At 41.9% G+C, this 23,595-nt stretch overlaps 1 protein-coding gene across 6 annotated transcripts in view; it reads right to left on the bottom strand.

The window, feature by feature from the left end:
* Positions 1-23,595, bottom strand: part of cadm1b (cell adhesion molecule 1b) — a 273,072-nt gene that overhangs the window by 43,782 nt on the left and 205,695 nt on the right. For 4 of the 6 annotated variants that reach the window (XM_086216677.1, XM_086216675.1, XM_086216680.1 and 1 more), the window contains exon 3: positions 403-423. The exons of the other annotated variants lie outside the window; for them this stretch is intronic. In XM_086216677.1, the coding sequence (XP_086072803.1) occupies positions 403-423 (21 nt within the window). The remainder of the gene's footprint in view (positions 1-402; positions 424-23,595) is intronic. 6 annotated transcript variants of the gene reach the window in all.

The raw sequence follows: 23,595 nt of genomic DNA, 5'->3' as shown, positions 1-23,595 counted from the left end.
TGCCTCTGCAACTGGATGTGGTTTTTTTTGCCTAATAAAATGTAGAAGTATTGCTGTGAACTTAAAAAAAAAAACTGGAGCAGATACGTATAATTTTAAAAAATAAACCTGTCTGGATAGATTTGTGAGCAACCTCCCTGAAGTTGTAAGGAGTACAAATATGTGAGAAATGTTGATTCACAGAATAAAATGAAAATAGTCCATCTGTGTAATGTGTGTGGGTCTCTCTTTCTTCCCTGTAAGGAAAAAAAAACAACCAAAAAAACCTCCCCAAAACCCCAGACATAACCAGCCATTTATGTTAATATACCCAGATGAACAGACTGGCTTGGACAGCCAATCACCAGACAGACTGAGGCAAGCACTTCCAAATGAACAGCAGGTAACAAAAAGAAAGAGTACCTGTCACGGTTTCAGCAGCTCCTGTTCAAGCGCAGGCGAGGACGAATGCAGAAGAGAAGAAAACAGACAGTTAGTGAGGAGATAGAAACCAAGCAGAGAGGCAAATCCCACACACGAAAATAATTATAATTACTTAACAGGGTGTTGAAATACATTCAAATCAAGCTCCATATGCCACGTGTGTTACCCCCAACCAATTAGAAAAAAGCGAAAGGCATCATAATGAGTGATATTTACAATCCAGCCTCTCTTTTCCACAGGTGTGTGCGATCCTGCTATAATTAGTCATTTTCCTCTCCCTCTGAGTGTTATATCAATATGTAGGAACAGAGGGAATTGTGGACTTTTTCCTCACTCCTGCCCCTGATTGAGAGCCCAGCCAGCACCACTTTTTCGCAGCCACTGCTTGGAGACGCTCCCCTGGGATCTGCAGTGTATCCTGGAGAAGAGAGCACCCATTCGGAACGGTGCCCACCCAAACTGGCATCTCACACGGCATGGGAGACTGGCGTGTTCCCAAGTCCCCGCAGCAGTGCTCAGGGCCTGTACCCTCGGGAGAGCTTCCATCATTCATTGTCTGCTATTCATAAACAACCCCCCCCCCCCCCCCCCCACACACACACGCACACATAGTCGCTCACAGACACACACACCTCCTCCTCCTCCTTGGCTGTCTACTGCACATCCGTATCAACATTTTTATATTTCACACACCATCTTTTATTATATTTCACACAGAGTTTGGGTTTCTTTGTGAGCAATGTGAGCTTCAGTGCTGGGCGTATGTTGAAGCGACTGCTTGTCTCACTTGTCATTGCCAGCGTAATAAGGGTGTAAGGTATGACACATGTCCTTGTTATACCTCTTTGTGTATTTTCAATGTGTCAGCAAATCCCTCAGGACAAAAAGTGCGAGTGACAAATCACACATACGATGGGAAACAAATTTTGAACATTGTCCAGGATCCTGCTACAATATCTCACGACTTGGTTTTGGTTTCTATAAAGACACAAACCAAAAAAAAAAAAAATCAGATGTCACTCAAAACTTGAGCTTTATTATATGATAATTCAATATAATGAGGCTTCTGGGGATATTTGGATCCAGCTGAAAGTGAGTGGGAAAAAAAGAAGTGATTGAGGTTGGAAGGCAAACTTGATTGAACACAACATGTACTGCATGTCCCGGTCTAACCAGCCCTTAGGACAGCTCGTAATGAGGCTTTTCAGCTGCTTAAATTGCCAGGTAATTATCACGTCATACCAATATTATGGAAATGAATCATTATCATGCATGTAGCATATCTGCCCTTGTTTTAAGTTACTTTGTCAAGAGTGTAACCCAGAAAAATCTATCACCCCCTCCCATACCAGGGCATCTGAGCATTTAATCTTGTCAACAGAGACCTATATCCAAACAGAGACTTGTGATATAGTGTAGTGACACCTTCCCTAACCCTTCAGTGTGATCCACTTCCTGCTGGTGGCCTCTGAAGGGGCTATAAATAGCGTTGTGGTGGCGGCGCGTCTGCTGCTACTGCTGTGTTCTCCTCTCTCTCCTCTGTACCTGCAGCACATTAGGTAGAAGTTATGAGGTGCCAGCTCGCCTGTGATTAGATGTCATGGCTGTCGCTCTGCTTTGACAGTGCTGATAGACAGATTTCTGGGGAAATGCGTGTGATGGCATTCGTGAGAGTACAGCCATTGCACCAATCTGTCAATCATGCTGGATGAGAGCAGGCAGGCCAACCGTCTTCCAAATAATGTGTGTCCTTGTCTCCTCACCTCCTCTCCTTCTTCTCAATCCTCTACTCCACACTCCCTATTATGTTGGAATATTTCCTCCAGTTCCACCAACGTGGACGACAGAATTCCTTCTAGAAATGTTTTTAATGCTTCTTGCAAAGCATTGTTTTCTACGAGCAATGCGACTCAAAGTGGTCTTCTATTTAAGGGTCTGGATTTATCCTAATGAATCCATAATAATCTCTTATATTTCTTCGTCACAAAAGCAAACTAAGATCTCTGGAGACTGAATGTCTTTGCGGTAAGAGCAGCACAAAGCACCCCCCACCCTCTCTCTGTTGCTACTGCTCAGTAAAAGCAGTGGGGTAACACTAATGAGGTAACATTTCTTTTCAGTGCTAGTGTACTGCTGGCTTTGAATTAACGTTCCTCCTCTCAGGTAAAACATTCCATAGCTTATTTATGCCCATGATCTGCAGCGTGTTGCATGTCAGCCTAGTGTGTGATTGCACTGCATAAGAGGACACAACAGAGTTTGATGCTGGAACTCTGTGTAGCTCCCCATAGAGACCCGCAGTGGTTACCTCTGTGCATGTGTGTGCGTGTGTAATGATGCCGTCTTGCTGTGTGAAGCCCACTGTGTTTTCATTTAATTAGAAGGTTAGAAGGATCAGAGCCGGGCTTCAATTTTTTTCTCTTCAAGGAAATCAGATGGAGAAATGAACTCCTGGAGAGTGGACCGACAAAAGCTAGACTAATCAAAGAGTTTCAGACAAACAAAACAAAACTCTCCGACATGCTGGTGTTTGTTGTGAGGCTCAGGCGTTTTAATACACCTCCAATAATTCAAATCTTATAGAAACACAGTTGGTGAAGGCACTTGCGGGCGGCAACTTTAATCCAAAATAACTACGCCTCTCTTTCCAGAGCTTTCAACCGTATTATGGTTCTTTTAGCAGAAGATTCATTTCAACGTATCCATCTCATGACTACTCTCCATACAGGAGCTGAAGTGATTAATCAATCTACTGATCAACAGGAAATTATACTGAGAGAGGTTCATTACGCGATAATTGATGGGAAAGCTGCAAAGGTGCAAACTTGGACTGTATTTAACACATTAACTTTAATTTTATGCTCCGCTTTGGCAGCAATAGACCTCGCAGTTAAACAACCTCGAAATGGTGTCGTTGTTAAACAGTTGCATTTTATCTTGACCCGCTCCTTCTATAACTAGCTCTCAGGTAATCCATAAAAATCTGCCAGAGAGATATCACAAAACACGCATGAAAACACTCCCCAGAGACAACGGAATCGTATTAATCATGCAGGCTTACAGGAGAGGCAGAGTGTGTTCTTGCTTGATAAACTGTGATAAAAAAAGGAGATTTTGTTAATGGAATATGCTTTGTAAATGTCCAGTCTTGGACCAGGATGTTTGGGTTGAACACATACAGCCGAAGATGGTGTTTACTGTGAGAGATTAAAGGATAATCCCTCAGAAATGCTGACAGATAAAAACAGATGTATTGAATTTGGTGCCCTGCCTCCTCTTCGTTAAGTGCTACGGGCATACGCAACTGTGCTTAAATAACAGTAGAACGATGTTCTAATGAATAAAAGACTAAAATTAGGCCATTAGCGTCAGTAGTGCGTTTGAAAACAAAGCAAACTATGTAATCTCAGTGGTGTACTTGACTCGCCCTGTCAGTCACATGAAAATGTCGTTGCAGCTGACAAAAGAGGCTGCAAACTAACAGCTCTAATGACGACAGCCAAGGTGGCATTGGCTCTTAGAGTCACGCCGAGTGAAAAACATAAAAAAAGGGGTTGCTGTTCCACACAATCTTACTTGACAAGGTCTTCCTGACATGTAAATAAATTTAACAAGTGGAACAAAAAAGGTTGTAGATCCAGAATATCGTGGCGTGACACCTATCATAGAGCGATTTGATACGATGAAACATGACCACTCTTCTAAGCAGGACGCCTCAAATCAACATAACATGAAGCGAAGTAACACACTGATTGTGACAAATGCAGTGACTTCACGGACCTATAAATCACCGACCAACTGCATTCCCTGGGAGGTGCAATCACTTCCTAGCGGGCACAGTCATTGTTATTTTACAAGACCGACCGGCTGGACTTAAGTGCTGCAGCCTAAACCATCCAGCAGAGAGGCATTCTTACTCCAAGCTGAACATCTGGCACATCACATCTCATTCACTATCTACTGGATGATGCTCCGTCTTTTGTGATCCTCTCCTGAGAAGCAACGGGTACCTTGGAGCCTCTTTGCAGCCAAGGTCTTTAAAATAGACTTGTGGTAGGAGTGCTGATGTTTGTTACCACAGGAAAAGCTCAGATTCAACAGGCCTGGATCACAGCTTGTCCAGAGCATTTCAGATCTAAACCTAAAAGTCTTCAGGGATGACCTTTATATATATATATATATATATATATATATATATATATATATATATATATATATATATATATATATATATATATATATATGTGTGTGTGTGTGTGTATGTGTATGTATGTATATATATACATATATACATACATATATATGTATGTATGTATGTATGTATGTATGTACATGTATGTGTATATATAATATATGCTGGAGATGCTTTCACACACCTCAGTGTGGTCCTGCATTGTTAACATGAGCAATGTTCACACACGCTACTGTGTGTGTCTCATATCTGCTTACTCACTATGAATGTGTCTGTAGAATCGCATGTGTGTGTGTGCGTGCGTGTGTGTGTGTGTGTGTGTGTGTGTGTGTGTGAGATGACTATAAAAAGAGAGGTAATTAGGACATTAGGAGACGCTTCTGACAGGCTTGTCATCGCCACAGCTTGCCCAGTGGAAAGGAGGTGGTCAGCGGGGTAAGTGGAGGTTCGGCGGGGTCAAGAGACAGCTGCTGCACCACCACTCACTGTCTGGAAGCTCTCAGAGAATATTAAACCACTGGGGCTTCGGCCAAGACGCTCCCTCATTTATGAAATACACAAAGCCTTTTCACGGGGAGGGAGCGGCTAATTTATCCCACTGTTATAAAAGTGCTGTTTTTTTTTTTTTTACTATTATTATTCTGAAACATGAGAACATAACAACAAAAAAAGACTAAAAATAAATGGCGATGGCAAAGAGGTAATTTGGGGTTATTTTGTAAACCAGTGACCATTTTTACACTCATTCCTCTTTGGTGATGATAAATCTAAGGGATCTTATGCCTCCAGCAGAGAGGCTCTATTATTACAACATGAGACATATTAAATAAATCCGCCGAGGCTGATGACCTACCATTAATTGTATGGCTGGATTATAATCATCACAACAATAACATGGCTGTTTTACTGCTCCACTCTCCCAAACACCTGTGCCCATTCTCTCGCTGCCTCTGCTCATACGCTCATAATCACATCTATCAGCCCAAAACGTTAACTGCATCCGGGGACGCTTAACACGTCCATTTGTTTGCAGTTGTAATGTCTTTTGTGCGCCTCAATCAGGCACCTGTCAGACACACACCTGCTACCTCAGTGCTAAGAGGAAAGGCAGAGGGAAGGCCTTTTGTTTTCTCACAGAGTTCATAATCAGCACGTTGTTTCCAATCTTCTTCCACCATTTTTCAATTTCCCATTTCCCTTTTTTCAGTCAAATCACTGCTATCAATCAGGTGCGTGTTTGAGGAGAGGAGAGAGTGAGCGAGAGTGTGTGTGGGTGTGTGTGTGTGTGTGTGGGGGGGTGTATTAGAGAGAATGAGGGGGAAGTTCCTTGATGGAACCATCTCCAGCCCTAGGCCTCATTAGTCAGAGACTGCAGAAGGAAATGTGTGCGTGTGTGTGAGAGAGAGAATGTGAGCGACACATACATGTGTGTGTGATAAAAATGAATACTGCTAGAGTGTGTCTGTCAATATGAGGCCATTTAACATTCCCCTTTCCATCCAAATGATGCACAACGGACATTATGCTCTCTATTTGAGTCCCTCTAAATGGATACTCCAGCCAGTAAGTTCTATTATATTTTGCCCTTTTCCTCCACTGTGCTTACCGAAATCATGGCAGAATGACCTATAATGTCGCAAAAAAAAATCGCACTGCAAGTGTGACAAAATCTTCTTCAATTCGGTGCGCCGCCCTATGAAAACATCTCAGAAACAAATTCAGTTGACTGATGTCAAAGTCGATAGCAGTCAAACCGTAACAGCTGCACAGGCGCAGGCCGTATCGATCTCGTGTGACACGGGGAGCTGGTACTGTGTCAGCACCTTTAGAGAGAGTCAACACTGATAGTCTGTTTCACGAAACACACAAGCTATTACCACAGAAATAGTCCCACGTTAATATTCATGAGGAGGAAATTATGCAACACAAACAAAGGGTGAGTAAAGGATGAGCAAACACACTTCCAGATTATTGCCAATGTGGCAATATGCTCCATGTCTTACTGAACCTATTGATTATGAAAGAGATCTATTTGAAGTGGCTGTACAAAATGGCAACTACAGTAAATCCACAATGGCAGGGTAAAATATGGTTCCCTGCTTTCATTTATTCACAGCTTGACATTTCCTCCCTTTCACGGAGTGTGCTCTAACTGTGTGCCAATGGCCACATCATTTAGACCGGACCCACATGAATATTTAACATTAGTGCCTGGCTCGTAGCTTGCAGAAAATGAATTATTTTTGCAGGCTGTGCAGAGGCACTGCGAGAAACCCTCACTCAGGTGATGAATCACTGGAGAGTTTATGTTGTATTAAGCAGGCAAAACAAATGGCTATCAATCATTTCAAGCTTTCCAGGCTTGCCAGCTATGCAACCCCTCCCCCTTTCAGCAATTCTGCTGGTTTTCACAGGGATCAGCTGCCAGTCTTGGATGTGTAAAGAAGGGTCAGTCTTGGGTTCACTGGTGTTTGTTGACAAGCTCTCACTGGAAGTGGAAGGCAGACTCAGGATGAGCTGTGGTAGGAAATAGTACTTCTGCACATTCTGCCCCATTTAAATAAAAATATAGATACTTGATCTGCAACACATTTTTTTTAAAACCTCCACCTATAGAGGTACGGTTTTTGGATGCTTTTGTCTGTCAGCAGAATTACAAAAACAAAAGCTATGAAGCTTAGATTATGCAGTCTTGGTGGAGGGATGCATGGTGGGCCAAACAAGAGCCTGCCTGAAAGAGCAGATTACTTTATAGCGCCCGCTAATGGCAATGGTAAATTACACTGGATTTTTACACTTTGATTTATTGCTCCTAAAAGTTGACTGCATCCACTCCAAATTAAGTCAATATTAATGAAAAGACTGCGAGGTTTCCTCGACCTGTGTTACCATAGGAAGGTGACCAATTTCACCACAGAACACAAAATTCAGCGGCTGGACTCCGAACGATCAGATCCTTTCTGTGCTTCACGCATTTGATGAAAGTCCCAGCGTGAAGACAGCAACAGGCACGTGCCACCTTTTGGTGACAGGAAGTAGTCGTGATATGACATTATTTGTCTTCCCATGATGCACTTATGTGTTCTCTTGCCCCCCCTTGTGGAGATAGGAAGTGATATTTGCAGCAGGAGGATTTTCATGACGGCAGGTGAAAACATGTAGGATTTCAAGGACCAGGTGACTACGGTTTAGAAGTGACCTGGATTACAATGGAGATCTGGTTCCTGAAGACTGTTCTGAACCACTGACAGCATCGAGCTATTAGCTCGATTTCTAACGACAATCGTATTAGCATTTGCTCAAAACGTAGGAAACCTATAACAACCACAATGCACTGGTGTTGTTGCATTCCAAGGTCACTGTCAGGCTGACACATATTCTACACTCAGGTATTTGTTTTGATGCGCTGGCTTTGGTTGACAACATGGTGGACACTGGGAAGGCTGTTAAAAATGTGACGCTGTACCATCCATATTTCAAACAGCCTGTTTCGCATCACTTGGCAGATTTTGCCAGCAGATGAGTGAAGAGCTCAGGGAACGTGGAGAGAAGTTAAACACTCATTTGCATGATACTAATTCCAAAAATAGCTGTGCAATGGCAGTTTTCCTTTAAATAATACAGTTTTTTGATACACCAGCTGTGCATGCCTATTTATACAAATGTATGTACAACAGATTCCAATCAAATTGAGGATAGTTCAGTATTATCGTGACCTAATTTTTCACCCCAGATTTATTTTGAAATTTAGAACTACTTTTAAAGGTTTAGATCACTCTTTCCCCCCGGAGAAGATCAATTAATTGCTGAATAAAGGAATGCGTGGCAAAGGATGGTTTTGTTTAATTTCTGATTCAATCATCACTTATAAAGCTGTGTTAAAATGCAGCAAAAAATGCCCTTTGAGTCCTGCCAGGATAATGTCAAGGCCAGCGGTACAAAGGTGGGCAAATACAGAAAATCCCTGGTACAAATGGGAGCGAAAAAATCTTTCTGCTCCTGTGAAATTAAGAGGGCTATGAGATCAAACGTGCATAAAGGAGGAGTTCTTAAAGATGATTAAATCAGCTCTTCATGCTTCTCCTACCTGCTTTGAGGAGGTGTTTTTTTTGATTGACTAAGCCATTTCCTTAACATTGGTTAATTGCTAGTTAATTTATAGCAATCACATGACCCTCTAGTCTGCCAGTCACTAATCTAAATACATGTATTAATTCAGACAGCCAAAATACACACAAATACACACCCGCATGATGCGACATGAGGAGTTTAAAGATTCTCAGATTACCTGACAGTTTCATTAAGACCGATTACTACGACCCTGAAGTTTTAATCTTCCAGATAAAGGGAGGCTGTTTTTACATCCATCCTCAGGGTTGCACTTCATTTCCAACAACATCCAACCTGAAATGAGTTGTGGCCTCGCTCTCAAATACAATCTGAATTGCTTCAATTGATTAAACAGAAACTGGCAGGCTGAACAGAGCAGAGCAGAGTACAGCCACTGGCAACTGTGGACACAAGATTGAGGCGAAGATATCTGTGAGTGGCCTGGCACCTGAGTCGGAGAGATAGTCCTGCTTACTTAGGGAAGAGAGGGGGAGGGGGTCAAACTGGAGACAGACTGGGTGGCTTTGCCTGTGTTTCCCCTTCAGGTTAATATTTTATGTATGTGTGATACAGTTCACATGACAGTTTTAGATGACTGGAAGTCAGGCTGCAAGAGTTCAGAGATTTATTAGAGGGGTGGGAGGGAGTGAAGCAAAAAAAAAAAAGTGTGTGGGGGGGATACTGGCAGAACTGGAGAAATATGTTAGCATCTGTTAATGTTAGGAGCTTGAAAAAGTTTGTACGCATGTGTGTGTGAGAGAGAGAGAGGGAGATGAGTGAGCTATCTACATCCTGAGCCCATTATAAAGCAGAGAAACTGGCAGTACAGATGTGTCTCTCTGAGCCCAACATGAAACACAGGAAACGGCCTCTTTGATCATTACCTACCTGTCAGTCTGCCCTCCACAGGGACCGCCTGTTAGGACTGCTGATGTGCGGCACTGACGGCCCAGAAACATACATGCAAACTCAAACACATCCAGAGAAGAAAAGCGACACCGCTTTGAGTCTGACTGGTGTCAGCAATCAAACTCATCCCCAAGGAGGTATAACCATGACGACCAGTAGTGTGGGCAAAGTGCATGTTTAATATTCTATATTTGGATTCCAATTAGCCTTAGTGTCTGTGAGGCTCGCTGGGGTCCACATCCACATTTGTAGCAATGAGCATTTCCATCCCAGAGACTGTAGGCTGGATGAATGTGGGAGGAAACAAACAGAATCTCATGTGATTAAAGGGAGAGCATCTAGGTTGTAACATAAAGGCAAATAGGCTCTGCCAAGTTCATTTGACTTCCTGCCTCCAGATATCCGAAGCTCTGCGGAGTGTATTTATAGACAGAGGAGAGAACAACCAGAGTCAGGTCCCACTCAGACCAGACCTGATCTGATCAAAAGCGGGAGAGTTGGGAGGCTCACACTTTTGACTTCCACTCAATAAACTTACTCATAATGTGTGTTTTATATTGTTTTTCCTTTTGGCAGCTGGTGTGACCAGTGTCACTTGTCCCCCTGATATTATCTGTTGCCATCACATGTCCAGATCTCAGCAATGATGGTGTGAAAGCATTTGTCGACTGCGAGAAATTCTACCGGCATGTGAAAATGGAAAAAAAAAATGTGAGGATTCGGTTTAACCCATTTACAAAAGCGTGTTTTTTTTTTCAGTGGTGGCATGCTGGTTTGACGAAATATCCTCCCATATGTGAGGAGAAATTCATTTGGAGTGAGCAAAACAATGCAGGTCATCGCATCACCACATTGGCAGGGGGAACAAGTGTCCGAAAGTATTTCTATTGTTGACTTCGTCTGCGTGTCGGACAACGCTTTCAAAAAGAATCCTCAGACTTTCACTCAGCACGCTATACCTCCGCGCCTTCACCATCAAACCATTTCCAAACCCTCATATTCCCTCTGCTGCCTTTTCACCAGCGTCCCCTGTTTGCTCTTGTTCTCTGATTTCTGTCACAGCGGTTTCCAGCTTTCATAGGTTAAAGTTGCCCCTTTAATCTTCCCCGTGCCCCCATTGGCATCCAGTGTAAACAAGACAACAACGTAAAGCAACAGCATGTGTACACAAATTCATATGCAGCTCTGTGTTTGGCTGTTTAGTTTTCAGGCCAGTTTGACTTTGTTATTAGTTTACCACCTGCGTGACTTATAGGGTGGCCACATTTTGTTGCAGCAATTTACACAGTTTCAGGTGAAATGACTTTTCTACATCTCTCCTAGAAGCAGCGAAGACACTCCTGTAACTGCTCGAGGGAAACTGTGTAATCGCACCTCCTACACTATTAGCATACATTGCACTGTCAATTTAAAGGTAATATTTGGGTTTTATTCTAATGGGAATGAACTGGTTTGTTTTTAGAGAAGGGAAAAATGAGAACAGAGGGAACATGTGGCGAAGATGTTGTTTGGTTTCGGTTGGAAACTCTATATTGTGTGTGCCAAATCTCCTGACACAGTCTCAAATAATGTCATCCCTGTCGAGCTCCAGATCAGAGCGTCAGATCTTTCGCCGCCACATCAAAGACTCCTCACCAATCAAGCGCACAACCAGAGTCCAAAAGACTCACACATATTCACGAGCGCTTCTTGCATGCGTGTGTCAGTACAGCAGCAAATATACTAATAGGATCATATCAAACAAGTGATTCTTATCTTTGACTGCACCTCAGATAATAAGGATGTACATTTATCAAAACTGCCTCTGTACATTTAACACACACAATGTATTTCCATTGACATCATATTTAATGAATAATGCAGTTTGTCCACAGTGATGGAGGATCCTTTGCTTAAAGCTGCTTTGATCAATATTTTATATTAACAATGGAAATGACAAATGACTGTGTGTGTGTGTGTGTGTGTGTGTGTGTGTGTGTGTGTGTGTGTGTGTGTGTGTGTGATGTGAGTCGCTCACTGAAGCCGGTGAATACTCATTGAATTATAACACCGTTGCCGGGTTTTTTAAAGGGGAACCATCACATTCTTTACTTGTTTTCTTTAAGCTACAAGAAGAAGTGAGAGAAACCTGTGGAGTAGTGATAGAAAGTTGTAAAAGGGGAAAAAAAAAAAGTCAAAATAAATCCAGAGGAAAATCCTCGCTGAGAATGAAATGAGGAATTGAACAACTTGCAGGTGTCAAAACACCACCAGAGGTCGTGACACCCATGATCAGCTTATCACAGATTTATTCATATGGTCTCACAACGCACAGGGTTACTGACCCGGTCAGGCTTTAGAACATCTGACCACTCAGAAGAAAGTGGACTTTTATGGAGGAGGGCCTCCGGAGCTGAAAAAAGCCCGTTTGAGAGAGATGATGAACTGAGAAGCTGCATAAAAAGCCAATATAAGATAAAGGAGCAGATTTTTAAACTGTGAATCATGCAGAGCCTCTCTAACGGAGTCACAGAATAACAATTCAGAGCTGGAAATGAACATAATAGGTCTCTTTAAAACCCTAATGTGCAGAGTAATGATAGCTGTCGTACAATACCGCAGACTAAAGAGCATTTTTTTCATCACTGAAATTTAAAGTAAAAGATTAAGAAGTACCTGTATGAACTACGAGTGCTAAAAGAAACCTATGATCAGGATTCACCAAAAATTGTAAACAAAAGATTCTGAAGACTTTTTACAAGCCCACAATATAATTTCCGTGTCCATTTACAGGTTTAAAGTCCATAAAGACAAACTAATTTGACCAATTATTACATGAAAATTAAAGCTATTCCTTCTCTGTATGCCAGTTATTTTCATATTCACTTCATGTGTCGAGTATTGAGGAGGTCCTCCAAGTATTCCCTGAACCTGAACATCTTGAGTCACGGTCAGCAGCACGCCGTCTGCACCATACACGGTGTTGACAGTGCACTGCTTCCCCCCCCTGAGACAGCGGATGATGGTCCAGAATCTCTTCAAAGCCATCCAGAAGTTGTTCTCCATGGCCTCTCCAAACTCCTCCCATGTCTGGGTTTTTGCCTCGGCAACCGCCAAAGCCGCGCACTGCTTGGCCTGCCGGTACCTGTCAGCTGCTTCCCGAGTCCCATGGGCCAAAAAGGCCCGATAGGACTGTATCTGTGTTTGCTCTCAGTCATCCAGGTCATCATAATTCTCAAAAATGATCAATACAGGCAACTTCACTTACAAGAGGTGAGTCCAGTTGCCTATATTGATCATTTTTGGGAGCCTGATTGGACTGCTTGATGGAGTCCCTCACCGCCAGTGTCCACCAAGGGGTTCTGGGATTACTGCCACAACAGGCACCGACCACCTTACGGCCGCAGCTCTGATCAGCCGCCTCGACAATGGAGGCACGAAACAAGGCCTGCTCGGAATCAATGTCCGCTGCCTCCCTCAGAACATGGTTGAAACTCTCCACCCCAGGCCTGGCTCCAGAGGGGGGTCCCGGTGACCCGCGTCCATGCCAGGTAAAGCTCGGTCGAACTTTGCTGATCGTCATTGGGGTCTTTGGGCTACTCTTTGTCTGGTCCCTTCCCTAGGACCTGTTTGTCTTGGGTGACCCTACCAGGGGCACAAAAGCCCTCCGACGACTTCGCTCTGAGGATCACTGGGACATGCACACTCTTCCACCGCGATAAGGTGGTAGCTCAGGGACGAGGTAATAACGGTTCTGGAACTGAAGTCATCGTCTTGAATGCCTCAGTTATTTTCAGTGTGAAAGAAGCAGACTGATTGCGAACTAAAATGAGCTTAATTTTTGTATGTGTGATTGACAGTTGACTGTAATGCACGACATAGCAGGCTGACAAAAGGGTTTCAGTCAGTGTACAAGTTACGTTCCTCCAGTGCCGGCGCACATACGTTACTGGGGTGCCACGGCTCACGAGGCAGGCAGGTCAGCATCTTCTTCCAAATCACCTGGAGTGGTTGCTAGATTACGAGAGTGCTGTATAAATGTAGTCCATTTAACATTTTTGAAAAAAAAACAACTTTTAAAAATAAGCATGGCTTCCTTTCCAAAAGCCTTTTTTTTTTTTAATATTAACACAATCAAACATTAGAGAACTTCTTTTAAAAATAGTCTCTGAGTGGCAGTCTTGATTAAATCAGAAACTGCTCAAATACAATCAATAAGAGGAAATCCACTGCAAGATTTTTTTTCCTTTCTTTAACACTCATTTTGTTCAGGTTTTTATACCCAGCCCTGCAGCGGGTTAACATGCAAAAATGTTTGCCATCTCATTTAATTAAAACAAACAGACAAACAAAAACAAGTAAAGGCTCTAAAATAACACCTACTCCAACCGCACAATCCAGCTGCTATTGCTTCTATTAATACTACTAATAAAATGGGAATGTTGAAGCAGCAATTCTAGCCAGAGGAGGTGACAATGATCATAGAGGAAGTGATGCAGGAAAGGAAAGTTCTCTCTTTTCTGTGGCACAGTACTTGCAACACCTCGTGAGATTAGCAACAGTCTAAATCAGTCCTCTATCTGCATGCTTGGCACCATTACCTGCTTTGTGGGGTTCTATACCTTCGGGGTGTATTGCCCACACTGTGGTAGCTGCCAAGCTGCAGAGGAGCAAAACACACACTCGAACACATGCAAGCATCCACGTTGACTCAGAGTGAAAGGGATGAATGAATTTTGATGATTAACAAGGGAAATTCAAGGAACGCTTTTTAGAAAGTATCTCAATCCTGTGGGCTGAAAACATGTTGCAAACTCCCCAGCAGCTAAGAATCACTATTTGGGAGTTCCTTCCTTTCAAATTTAAATTCATTCTTTCAAATCTCAGGTTCAAAAATCCTGCTAATACATCAGGGAGTAGAAGCTGCTGCATGACCAGAAAAATAGCTTCTTCTTCTTCTTCTTCTTCTTCTTTTTTTGTTCTTTGCCTGACCGTAAACACAGCGGTGAGTGTCTATTCTAGGAAGATCATGGCTATGTCAGCGCTCTGTGCTGGTGTTTGGGTTCTGGAGCAACTGCAGGATAAGCATCAGAGAACATTTTCATCCCTCAGCTTACAGACCTACTGAACTGCAGCTTGACATCCTCTTCCTGGCCTCATCGTTCTTAGCTGTGAGCCAGCTTTACTACACCAAATAAAATGACCCCACCTCACATTTTCTTTGTCAACAAGGTGAAAATGGAGCATTGGCAAGTCCAGATTGTTTGTTTTTTTTTTGTTTTTTTGTTACAATATGAAGAATTATGAAAAAAGTTTATTGGACAGTTTGTTGTAAAGAGGAGGAATAAAATGCAATGACAGGAGGATATTTTACTAGCTGTGTCGCTTCAACTCCACTGACTTCATCTTGCTGCCACTGCTAAAAAAAAACAAAAAAAAAACATAATTCACCTTTCAGAACCAATCTGTTTAAATTTGTACCTTCCCACTCTGTTTTGTATTCAAGAAGTGAAGAGTGCGACAGCTGATTTTTTTTTAAATTAAATTACCAGAGTCAATTTCAACAATACAAAACACCCCACATACAACCTGGCAATAATGCAGGGCCTGTATAATGAATTAAAATAAAGGCTAAATGAAACCAAATCAGGGGAGCCATGGGACTTGCGGGGGAATATGCACTGTGAACAATTAGCCAACTCATCCAGCATACGAATCAGCTCCTGACACATACTGTAAAGCTCATTACTCCTGCAAAACACACAATCAGTCGATCAAATTCAGTGACGGAGCTGTGAACGAGTGCTGTCAGGATCCGTCTGTCACTCAACTCTTTAACCCACCACTGCACCCTAATGCCCCCCCCCCCCCCCCCCCCACACACACACACCAGCGCAGACGCAACAGCCACGACCGGCGCTCACGCTTTGTTTAAACAAGTCATGCTTCGTTATGTGCGGGACTTTTCCCATACTTTTCTCGCTCTTTGATGGATGCTGAGGCTGTTGTGATGCTTTCATCTCCTCCTTCTAAAAAAAAAAAAAAACAGGAATACTTGAACGCAAACACCCATGGTTATACATAAAAGGGTTGAGATATCTTAAAACTGACATCACTTCAAAGGGAAAGAACACATTCAAAGGGTATCACAGGAAAGAGATTCAAAAGCCTGCTAGTCACCTGTAATCCAGTGCTAATACTTGGTCCCCACAACTGCATATTAACATCTTCATCATTCACTTGCGGGCGCTGGTGGAATATACTGAGACACACACACACACACACACAATGTGTGATTCATATTCAACCGTCACACTAGAACCTAAATGTACAGCTGCAGGAAATTCTCACGTAGATATTTTTGTAATTACAGCTACTTTGTCTGTATGGATTCAACATGCCAAGAAGAAGGATCTATCGCATATTCAAGGATTATCTTGTGAATATATCAATGTCATTACAGATCAGCAGCTGTTTTATAGTGACAACTATCCTGTTAGCTGGCGTCTATCTCTCTCTTTCTCCGCTGCTCTTCACTGTGTCTCGCTCTTTCATCACTTCAGCTCTTTGTCTCTGACTCCAGATTCTTTGAATTTCTTGCCTCAGCCGCTTGTGTTGAAAGGTCTAACTTTTAAAAGGAGAAACTAACTTTGCCCCTAAATAAACCGGGGAAGGAACTGTACCTTCAAAGGTGTTTTTTTTTCTCTCGCCGTATAGCTGAGTAGTTGGATGTTTATCACAACAGCATTATACCCTTGATGCAGCACAAATAAGCGCTTGACAGAAGTCATCAGAGAGTCATTCCCTTTTTCATGTAGAAATGTGTGCAACATTCACCGTACATGCACACTCCTGGTCACAACTATTCATACATGAACCTGCATGACACTCTTTCAACGATCTGACATTTTGGACTGTAACATCTTTTTCTTATTGATTTATTTACCTCTACGTGGCAATTAGGCCCGTTCAGATTGGCGATCAGATCGTTTCATGAGCGACTGCATGGATGAATGGCGATCACGATTGAACACCGACTGACATTTAATAGGAATTCAGGAATTTAATAAGGTTCTCCTCTTCTCTACTACTTTAAATGGAAACAACTCCTTTGCTAAATATCATTTTGCTAAAGCCGTTGTGCACTCAGACCATCTAGCGCTGCCATGTTTGTACTTTACACATTTTACAAAGTCTGCCGTTAACAAGGACTGGCGAGGCCCGTTAGTGGGGCTGTTTTGATGCGTTTTAGCAGTGTGTGTGACTGCAAACATAATTAGCTTCACGTCAAACCTGACTCTTAATGGCAGACTATACAAATATAACACACATTACCAACAGCTTAAAAAAAGCACCGTGTCATTCACCTGTCCGTCACTAATAAAGGTCTCTGGTAGCCTGGACCAATCTTAGACTTAGATCGCTTCCGTTGTGGCTTTTATTAATTTACATCGTAATTTTTTATTTGCATCATAACCTATTTATTTGCAATTTTCTTTTGCGGCGAACTCAATGTCTCTGTCCGCCATACTTGTGGTATGTCAGTGATATAACTCCTCCCACCACTCGCGCATTTGGATCGCAAGTCTGCGATCTCCATTAGGCTGGATTGGACGATCAGAAAGAAGAGCGGACCAACTAAACCTAGTGGAAATACATTAATACAGGAAAAAAAAAAGTTTATTACACACGGTAGCAGTGGTAGCATAGTGGTAGCATAGTGGCAGCATAGTAGCATATGATAGCAGTGGAGGGGAAACAGACGATCGCAGTTTACGTGTATCGTTTTCGTACAAGAGTACTTTTCCTGAGTCACATTTTTATGACCAACTACGGGCCTTTGTGCCACTAAAAATGAGCCAAATTATTTTGGTTGATCGGGGAGCATCACGCTGCAGTTGTGTTCCCTCTCCTCCTCCTCTCGCTCCCTCTGCGGTAATACACGTATTCGTCCGCTGAACACACACGACAACACCAGATGTGTTGAGCAGTTGCACCCAGGAGCATCACGTCACCGAGCCAATGATAGGAATTAACCTGATTAACCGGTTGACTGTAAGCAACACATACTAATTTGTTGTGGTTGTAAAATAAAGAAACATAGTGATTTGTTGTGGTTGTAAAATAAAGAAACTGCAGGTTATTCTACCCAGCATCTGGGATGTTACTTCATAATTATTTGTATCCCACACCAGTAGACAAAATAAAGAACAATGGCGCTGATAAAATGATATTTATAGGGATGTATGAATCAGTTTCTGTTGTTCCAGTCTCATATATCCAGGCTCGTATATGGAACACTGAATTTTATAGTTCATCCTTTTTTTTTTATAACGCAGTGAGAAAGCTGCTGGTGGACATTCATAGTTTATCCACCTTTTGTTTTACCACCGCAGCCCTGTATGTGACATGTTATCTCCAGATATATAACAAGACCACTTATAAAAGGCTGCACCTAATAGCTCTGTAGATTTCTCCTTTGTTCGGTTGATTCTTTCCGTTTGGTGGTAACTGGATTATATTTTGTGGAAATCTCAACTGAAATCTTCTCGTACAGACACAAAAAGCTCGTCAATAAACAGTCTCTAATCTATCAAATCTGCAACTTAAAATACAGTCGTAAACAAATCCATTTTGTCCATGTAAGTTGTATAGTAAAACTAATCCTTTACAACCGCGAAACCCAATTGTTATTTTACTCCGACCATAAGTTAGGACAATTTACAGAGAAAAAAGCCAGCATCCTCACCCGCTGATTGTTTATTCAGAAGACGTGGAAAATAAGAAGCAGCAGCGATTCTGTGCTCGTTATTCCTGGTAATAAATGGAAGCTGTAACAGGTTGAACAGAACAGCTCATGGTTTGTGTGCCTGATACAGAAATCTACTCAATGCTTGATCATGACCCTGTATCGTGCCATTATAGGTGTTAAAAGCGGTGTGATGAATTACTTGTTTTGTGATTTATTGATTGAAAATAACTGTGTATCACTTAGCAAATTTAAATTTAAAAAAAAAAATTGCAATTAGGTCAGAACACTGAAGGTCAATACATCATATAAACATATATACATCATTTATTTTCTATGGTGAACTGATAACAATGAATGCATCAGTCAACGCTAATACATATATTTGTAATATTTAAATATTATTTCCACCTTTGGGATTTTTTACAACTCCTCCTCTCAGGGCTGTACGCTGGCGTGGCTTGCAGACGAAAAGACTTGAGGATTCTATTTTCAGATCAAAATGTGTATATTAATGAAATGCCGTGAAGCAGTTTTGAATCTTTATTGTCAAATCCATCCCGAGCAGCTTTGGGTGCAGTTGCTGTGAGAGTAGAACCAACTTGAACGCGTCTCTAACCTGTTACCCCGTATTACAGTGCAGTCAGGTAGAACCAAGCTGGCTGGGTGGAGGCTGTTGCCAGCATTATGCCATTCTGATTAAACATAACAAACACTAACAATAGTGTCTTGTAAATTATCGCAGCATCAAGCACAGTTGAAGTGTAAACAGAAGGCAGCTGAACTTCAGCCAGTGTACCCTCAGTGCAGTTGCAGTGAAAGAAAAAAAAAAAAATCATACATTTTGGCAGAACACTCACAAGCTCTTAAGGGAAAAATGAGCTTAATCTTTAAGCTGCTCAAATTTCCATTTTCATTTGATTGCTCTCTCAAACTGCAGTGTATTAGTTTGGCACAGTGGGCAGATAGAGCCCACTCTGTAAAACAAATCTTTAAACCATTTTGTTTCCGGGCATCTTCACTTCGACCCCAAAAACATCAGATTGAACAAACAGACAAATGAAGCAAGTGCAAGAAATTACGGAATAATGACAAGAGAGTTTCTTTTGTAGAGCATATAAAGAATAGCATTTTGGGTTCCATGCTAGGCCACTAAAAGGTAGCATTTTTCCTCTTTAATTTGATTATTTTTCCTTACAAAGCCTTGAAAACGCCTCCGGCAGCATGAAGATTGGTACTCTGCAGAATTAGTTTTACCAGACACATTGGGGACGCAGAGATCGCCCAAACATCTACTATGAAGCACCAGCAATCAAGTACAATACGCGTGTAAAATATTCACCATATTCCAGTGCTGAGGGAAGGAGTGTAGATGGATGAAAGGTGACAAATGAGAGTGGTGTTGCACAAACACGCAGACAGGTAAGGCCGCTCCACCTTGGTTGTTGCTGATGATGATGTATGTCTTCGTGGGATAAAAAAATAAAGCTGAGAACTGCTAATCTCTCCACTCTGATTACCGCTGTCACCTTCCATCTATCCGTTGTGTGTATGCAGATTTGGCAGTCAATTTTTGTGGCTTTAAACACAGTGTCCCAGGAAATGCTAAGGTCAAAGAGGATCCATAAATAATCCCTAAGTCTGTGACTCTTCCACTAAGCGTTATTCAAAGAGGATCGATAGGATGTTGGGACTCAAACACAAAAAGCTATTCTTTTGCTTATCAGCAAAGCTCTCTCCCAGCACTTTCTACTGATCAATTATTAAAATCAACTTCACATGGCCTCCACGTGTCAAAAAAACGAGGAAGTCAGATTTATTCTATGGGCTCCGACTTTTGAGAGGCAATTTTTCATCTGCGTGGCCTTTAGCATTTCTTATTAAAATACATTATTGTTCTTGTAGATTTATTTATTCAATGTGATAGCTCATTAGTCAGATTAATGTAATGTACTCTCCTCTCACTGGTAATGGTAGTCTTGCAAAGAGGTCTGTGTTGCTGTATAAATAAATGACCCGAGGTAAAGTTCAAGTCGTCTACTTTTGCCCAAACACTGGCTTTTATTATGCATCTATTTTTAAGGACGGGCAATGCTAAATTTAACATTTAGTGGCTCAGCTCTAGAGCAGATTAACTTTCAGCTCCAATCTGCAAAGTTTGCTTCAAGTATCAAATGCCAGCAGAATTTAAATGATGCTGCTGATTCAGGTGAAGCTCAATTATATCCTATATATTTTATGTATGAATATTTTCACCAAATTATTTCGTGCTCTAACTCAAGTAGTTTGAGTTAGGAGTAGCTTCAATTTGGCTGAGTAACAGAAGTTCCACTTCAGTACAGTTTCTGCCTGCCAGGAAAAGAGAGCAGGGACATCAGGAGGAGATGAGGGGTTTAGGGAGGGGTGGGCTGTTGTCTTCCTACAAATGTTGAGACCAAACTCTTCCGTGCGGTTGGCAGGGTTGACTGTCTGCTGCCGTATGTTTTGTAGCCCAACTTGTTGTCATATTCTGCACTTTGCACACAAACAGTTTGTGTGATGATTATTTGCAAGTATGATTTGTATAAAGCTTAAGATATTAGTGGTTTTTGGTTTTGGTGACAACTCTCCCCTCTTTTGTGAAATTTGGACCGGACCAGCATCTTAAATGTAGTTCCTGAGCTCCAGGAGCTGGGGGGAAGAGACACGGAATTTGTTTGTTTGGGTTCTGCGGACAAAAAGTAACTCTGGCATTTTGCTGCTCTTCATTGTTGTCCACCATTTCAATCGTCATCAACCCTCTCATGAGGAAGTCAGGTTGGTTTTGGGGTTGAAAAAAATGTCTCCCTTCCTCAAATTGTGTCGTTTTTGATGACCTCCTTACACAAACGCTGACTGTATCTGCAGCTCCACAACCGGAGAAAATCATCCTTGTTTACTGACTTGATGCGTCAGATCCTTTCAAACCATCTGAGAAGTTGCCAGTAGAATCTGTTTGGTTCAACTAATACTTGGCAGGTGATTCACCATCACCGTCTCCGCATCAGATCAACAAACTGATGTAGCAGCCGAGGAGAGCAGCATCACCAGCCCTCGGTGGCGTTCCCTGCAGGGCTGTAGTCTCCCGCTCCACTGGTGGATTAACTGGTCGTTTCCGAAAATCTCGTTGGTTGAGCGATCGGTGTGCTAATATTTATCATATATCTTTTATATCTTTAATCTGCCGTGGGTTATTGTACATTTACTTACAATTGTTAGAATTCGTTTTTTACAAATCTGATTCATCCCGGCCCCGGTTCTTTGCTTTTCTTTCAAAGAAAACAAACATCGATGAAACCATCGCTACAGCAGCATCTACACTAACTTCTCCAGCTTTTGCCATTGTTCTAAAATTAACAGTCCCGCTGACGTCACACCTAAACCGGTCCACTTTAAACGCATCTGACGCCAGATGAGCTGATTTCTTGTTGCCTAGCAAAACAGCCGTGACATAGGTTGGAAATGGGACCAGACCTTGAGTCAGTTTGCCCTCCAGCACTAAAAACAGATTCATGTAATTATTTTGAGTCTTGTGTGTTGTTGCTGGGCAAATATAAAGCTCTTCATTTTTTTTTTTTTTTTTTTTTTTACAATGGAGTTTTTTGTTGTTGTTTTTTTTTGGGAGAAAAACCAAAACAAATATTCGACACATATTCCACTTTGTTTCACATCAAAGAATGTAAGCTTGTCTCTCGCTGCTGCACAAAGTAGGACACACCTTCCCTCTGGGGAAACACTGCCCATCTTTATGGCTATTTGAGGAACTACTTACTCCCAGAGGTCTGATTTCTAAAGTCAACAGTATTTGTATAAAATGTGGCACTGCCTCGTCTCCACTCTAAATGCCAACCTCTACTCAAGCAAAAAAGGTACAATGATGTCTGTTTCTTTTTTACTATGTCAGGAAAAAAAAAAAGAAGACAGCCATTACAGATAAACACTGTTTACAAAATGTTCTAATACTGGCTGTTTGAGATGATGTGAATCCAGTGTTTGATCACAGTCCTAAGGCAATTTTTCAAATCTATCTGCACTACAAAACAGTCTGATGGAAAAAGCATTTGCTGTGCTCTGATTACAGATTATTACAACCCAATGAACAAACATTTGTCTTGTCAACATCTCCAGTATTAACTACTTCCTCGTGATTGTGATGCTATTTGAATTTCACCGCATGCTATTTTTCATGTCAAAAAGTCACTCTCTTATGTATTACTTATCAGATGTGACAAAAGCGTCTCATGGATCTGCCTGCAAGGGCGTCTGAGGCAAACACCATTTAACCACAACATCCTTGGCTTAAATCCGACCGAGGACCCTTTTTGCATGTCATCCCCTTCTCTTTTTCTTCACAAATTTGTCCTTTCATCCTCCGTTTCCCACTGTTCAGTCAAGGCTAAAACGACAGAAAATCGATTACGTGGGGCTCTTAACTTGCGTTCTGAGACAGATACACAAAACTACAAACAAAGAGACACTGACCTACAATACAAAGATGCTGTAGTCGCATCAACTTTTATCTTGGTCATGTAAAAATGATGAAAAACGATAACAATGATTCCAATCAACAGTTACAAGAGAGGCTTTGTCAGGCGATGCTCTGCAGAACAGCTGCACTGGCACAAATGTGACATTTGTCCACAGGCAAGTATCCAATTAAAATAGAGAGTGAAGTTTCAAATAATAATTGGATAGTGAATGTTTACTTCAGTTAAAATCAAGAAGTTTGTTTCAAGAAACACCTTTCAAAAATCTGAAGTTACTGAGGAATTTGTGATGATCTAAAGGATGGAGTCGCTAAAATGAGGAGCCGTAACACTGAATGAACAGAACCTCCCTGTCTGATAAGCCAAATGTTAAACATGCATTATTTCTGATGGCCTCAAGAGGGCGACTTCTGTGAGCCACCATTTTCTCCAGTGGTAAAAATCAAGATGGCGACAGCCAAAGAGCCAAAGTCAAGGCTCACAAAGGAATGGCCACTTCCCTCAGCTGAGGCTAACCAGAGGACATAAACATGGCTGCTACACTTTGCATAACTTCTTTCCGCAGCTGGACAGATACAGGCTACTTGTGGTCTGGACATGTTTCGTGTGGCTCCATCTTACCGTAACAGCAAACGTGGTTCACACCACATCCAGCAAATGCTGCTTTAGCACATATCTTGTCAGAACTGTGATGGGGAAGCAACGGTTCCTTCTCTGTCCGCAAGTAG

This window comes from Aulostomus chinensis, chromosome 10 (genome assembly GCF_037954235.1).
Source record: "Aulostomus chinensis isolate RoL2024-O1b breed Wild chromosome 10, RoL_Achi_v1.0, whole genome shotgun sequence".
Taxonomy (NCBI): domain Eukaryota; kingdom Metazoa; phylum Chordata; class Actinopteri; order Syngnathiformes; family Aulostomidae; genus Aulostomus; species Aulostomus chinensis.
This window is presented reverse-complemented; position numbering and strand designations above follow the sequence as displayed.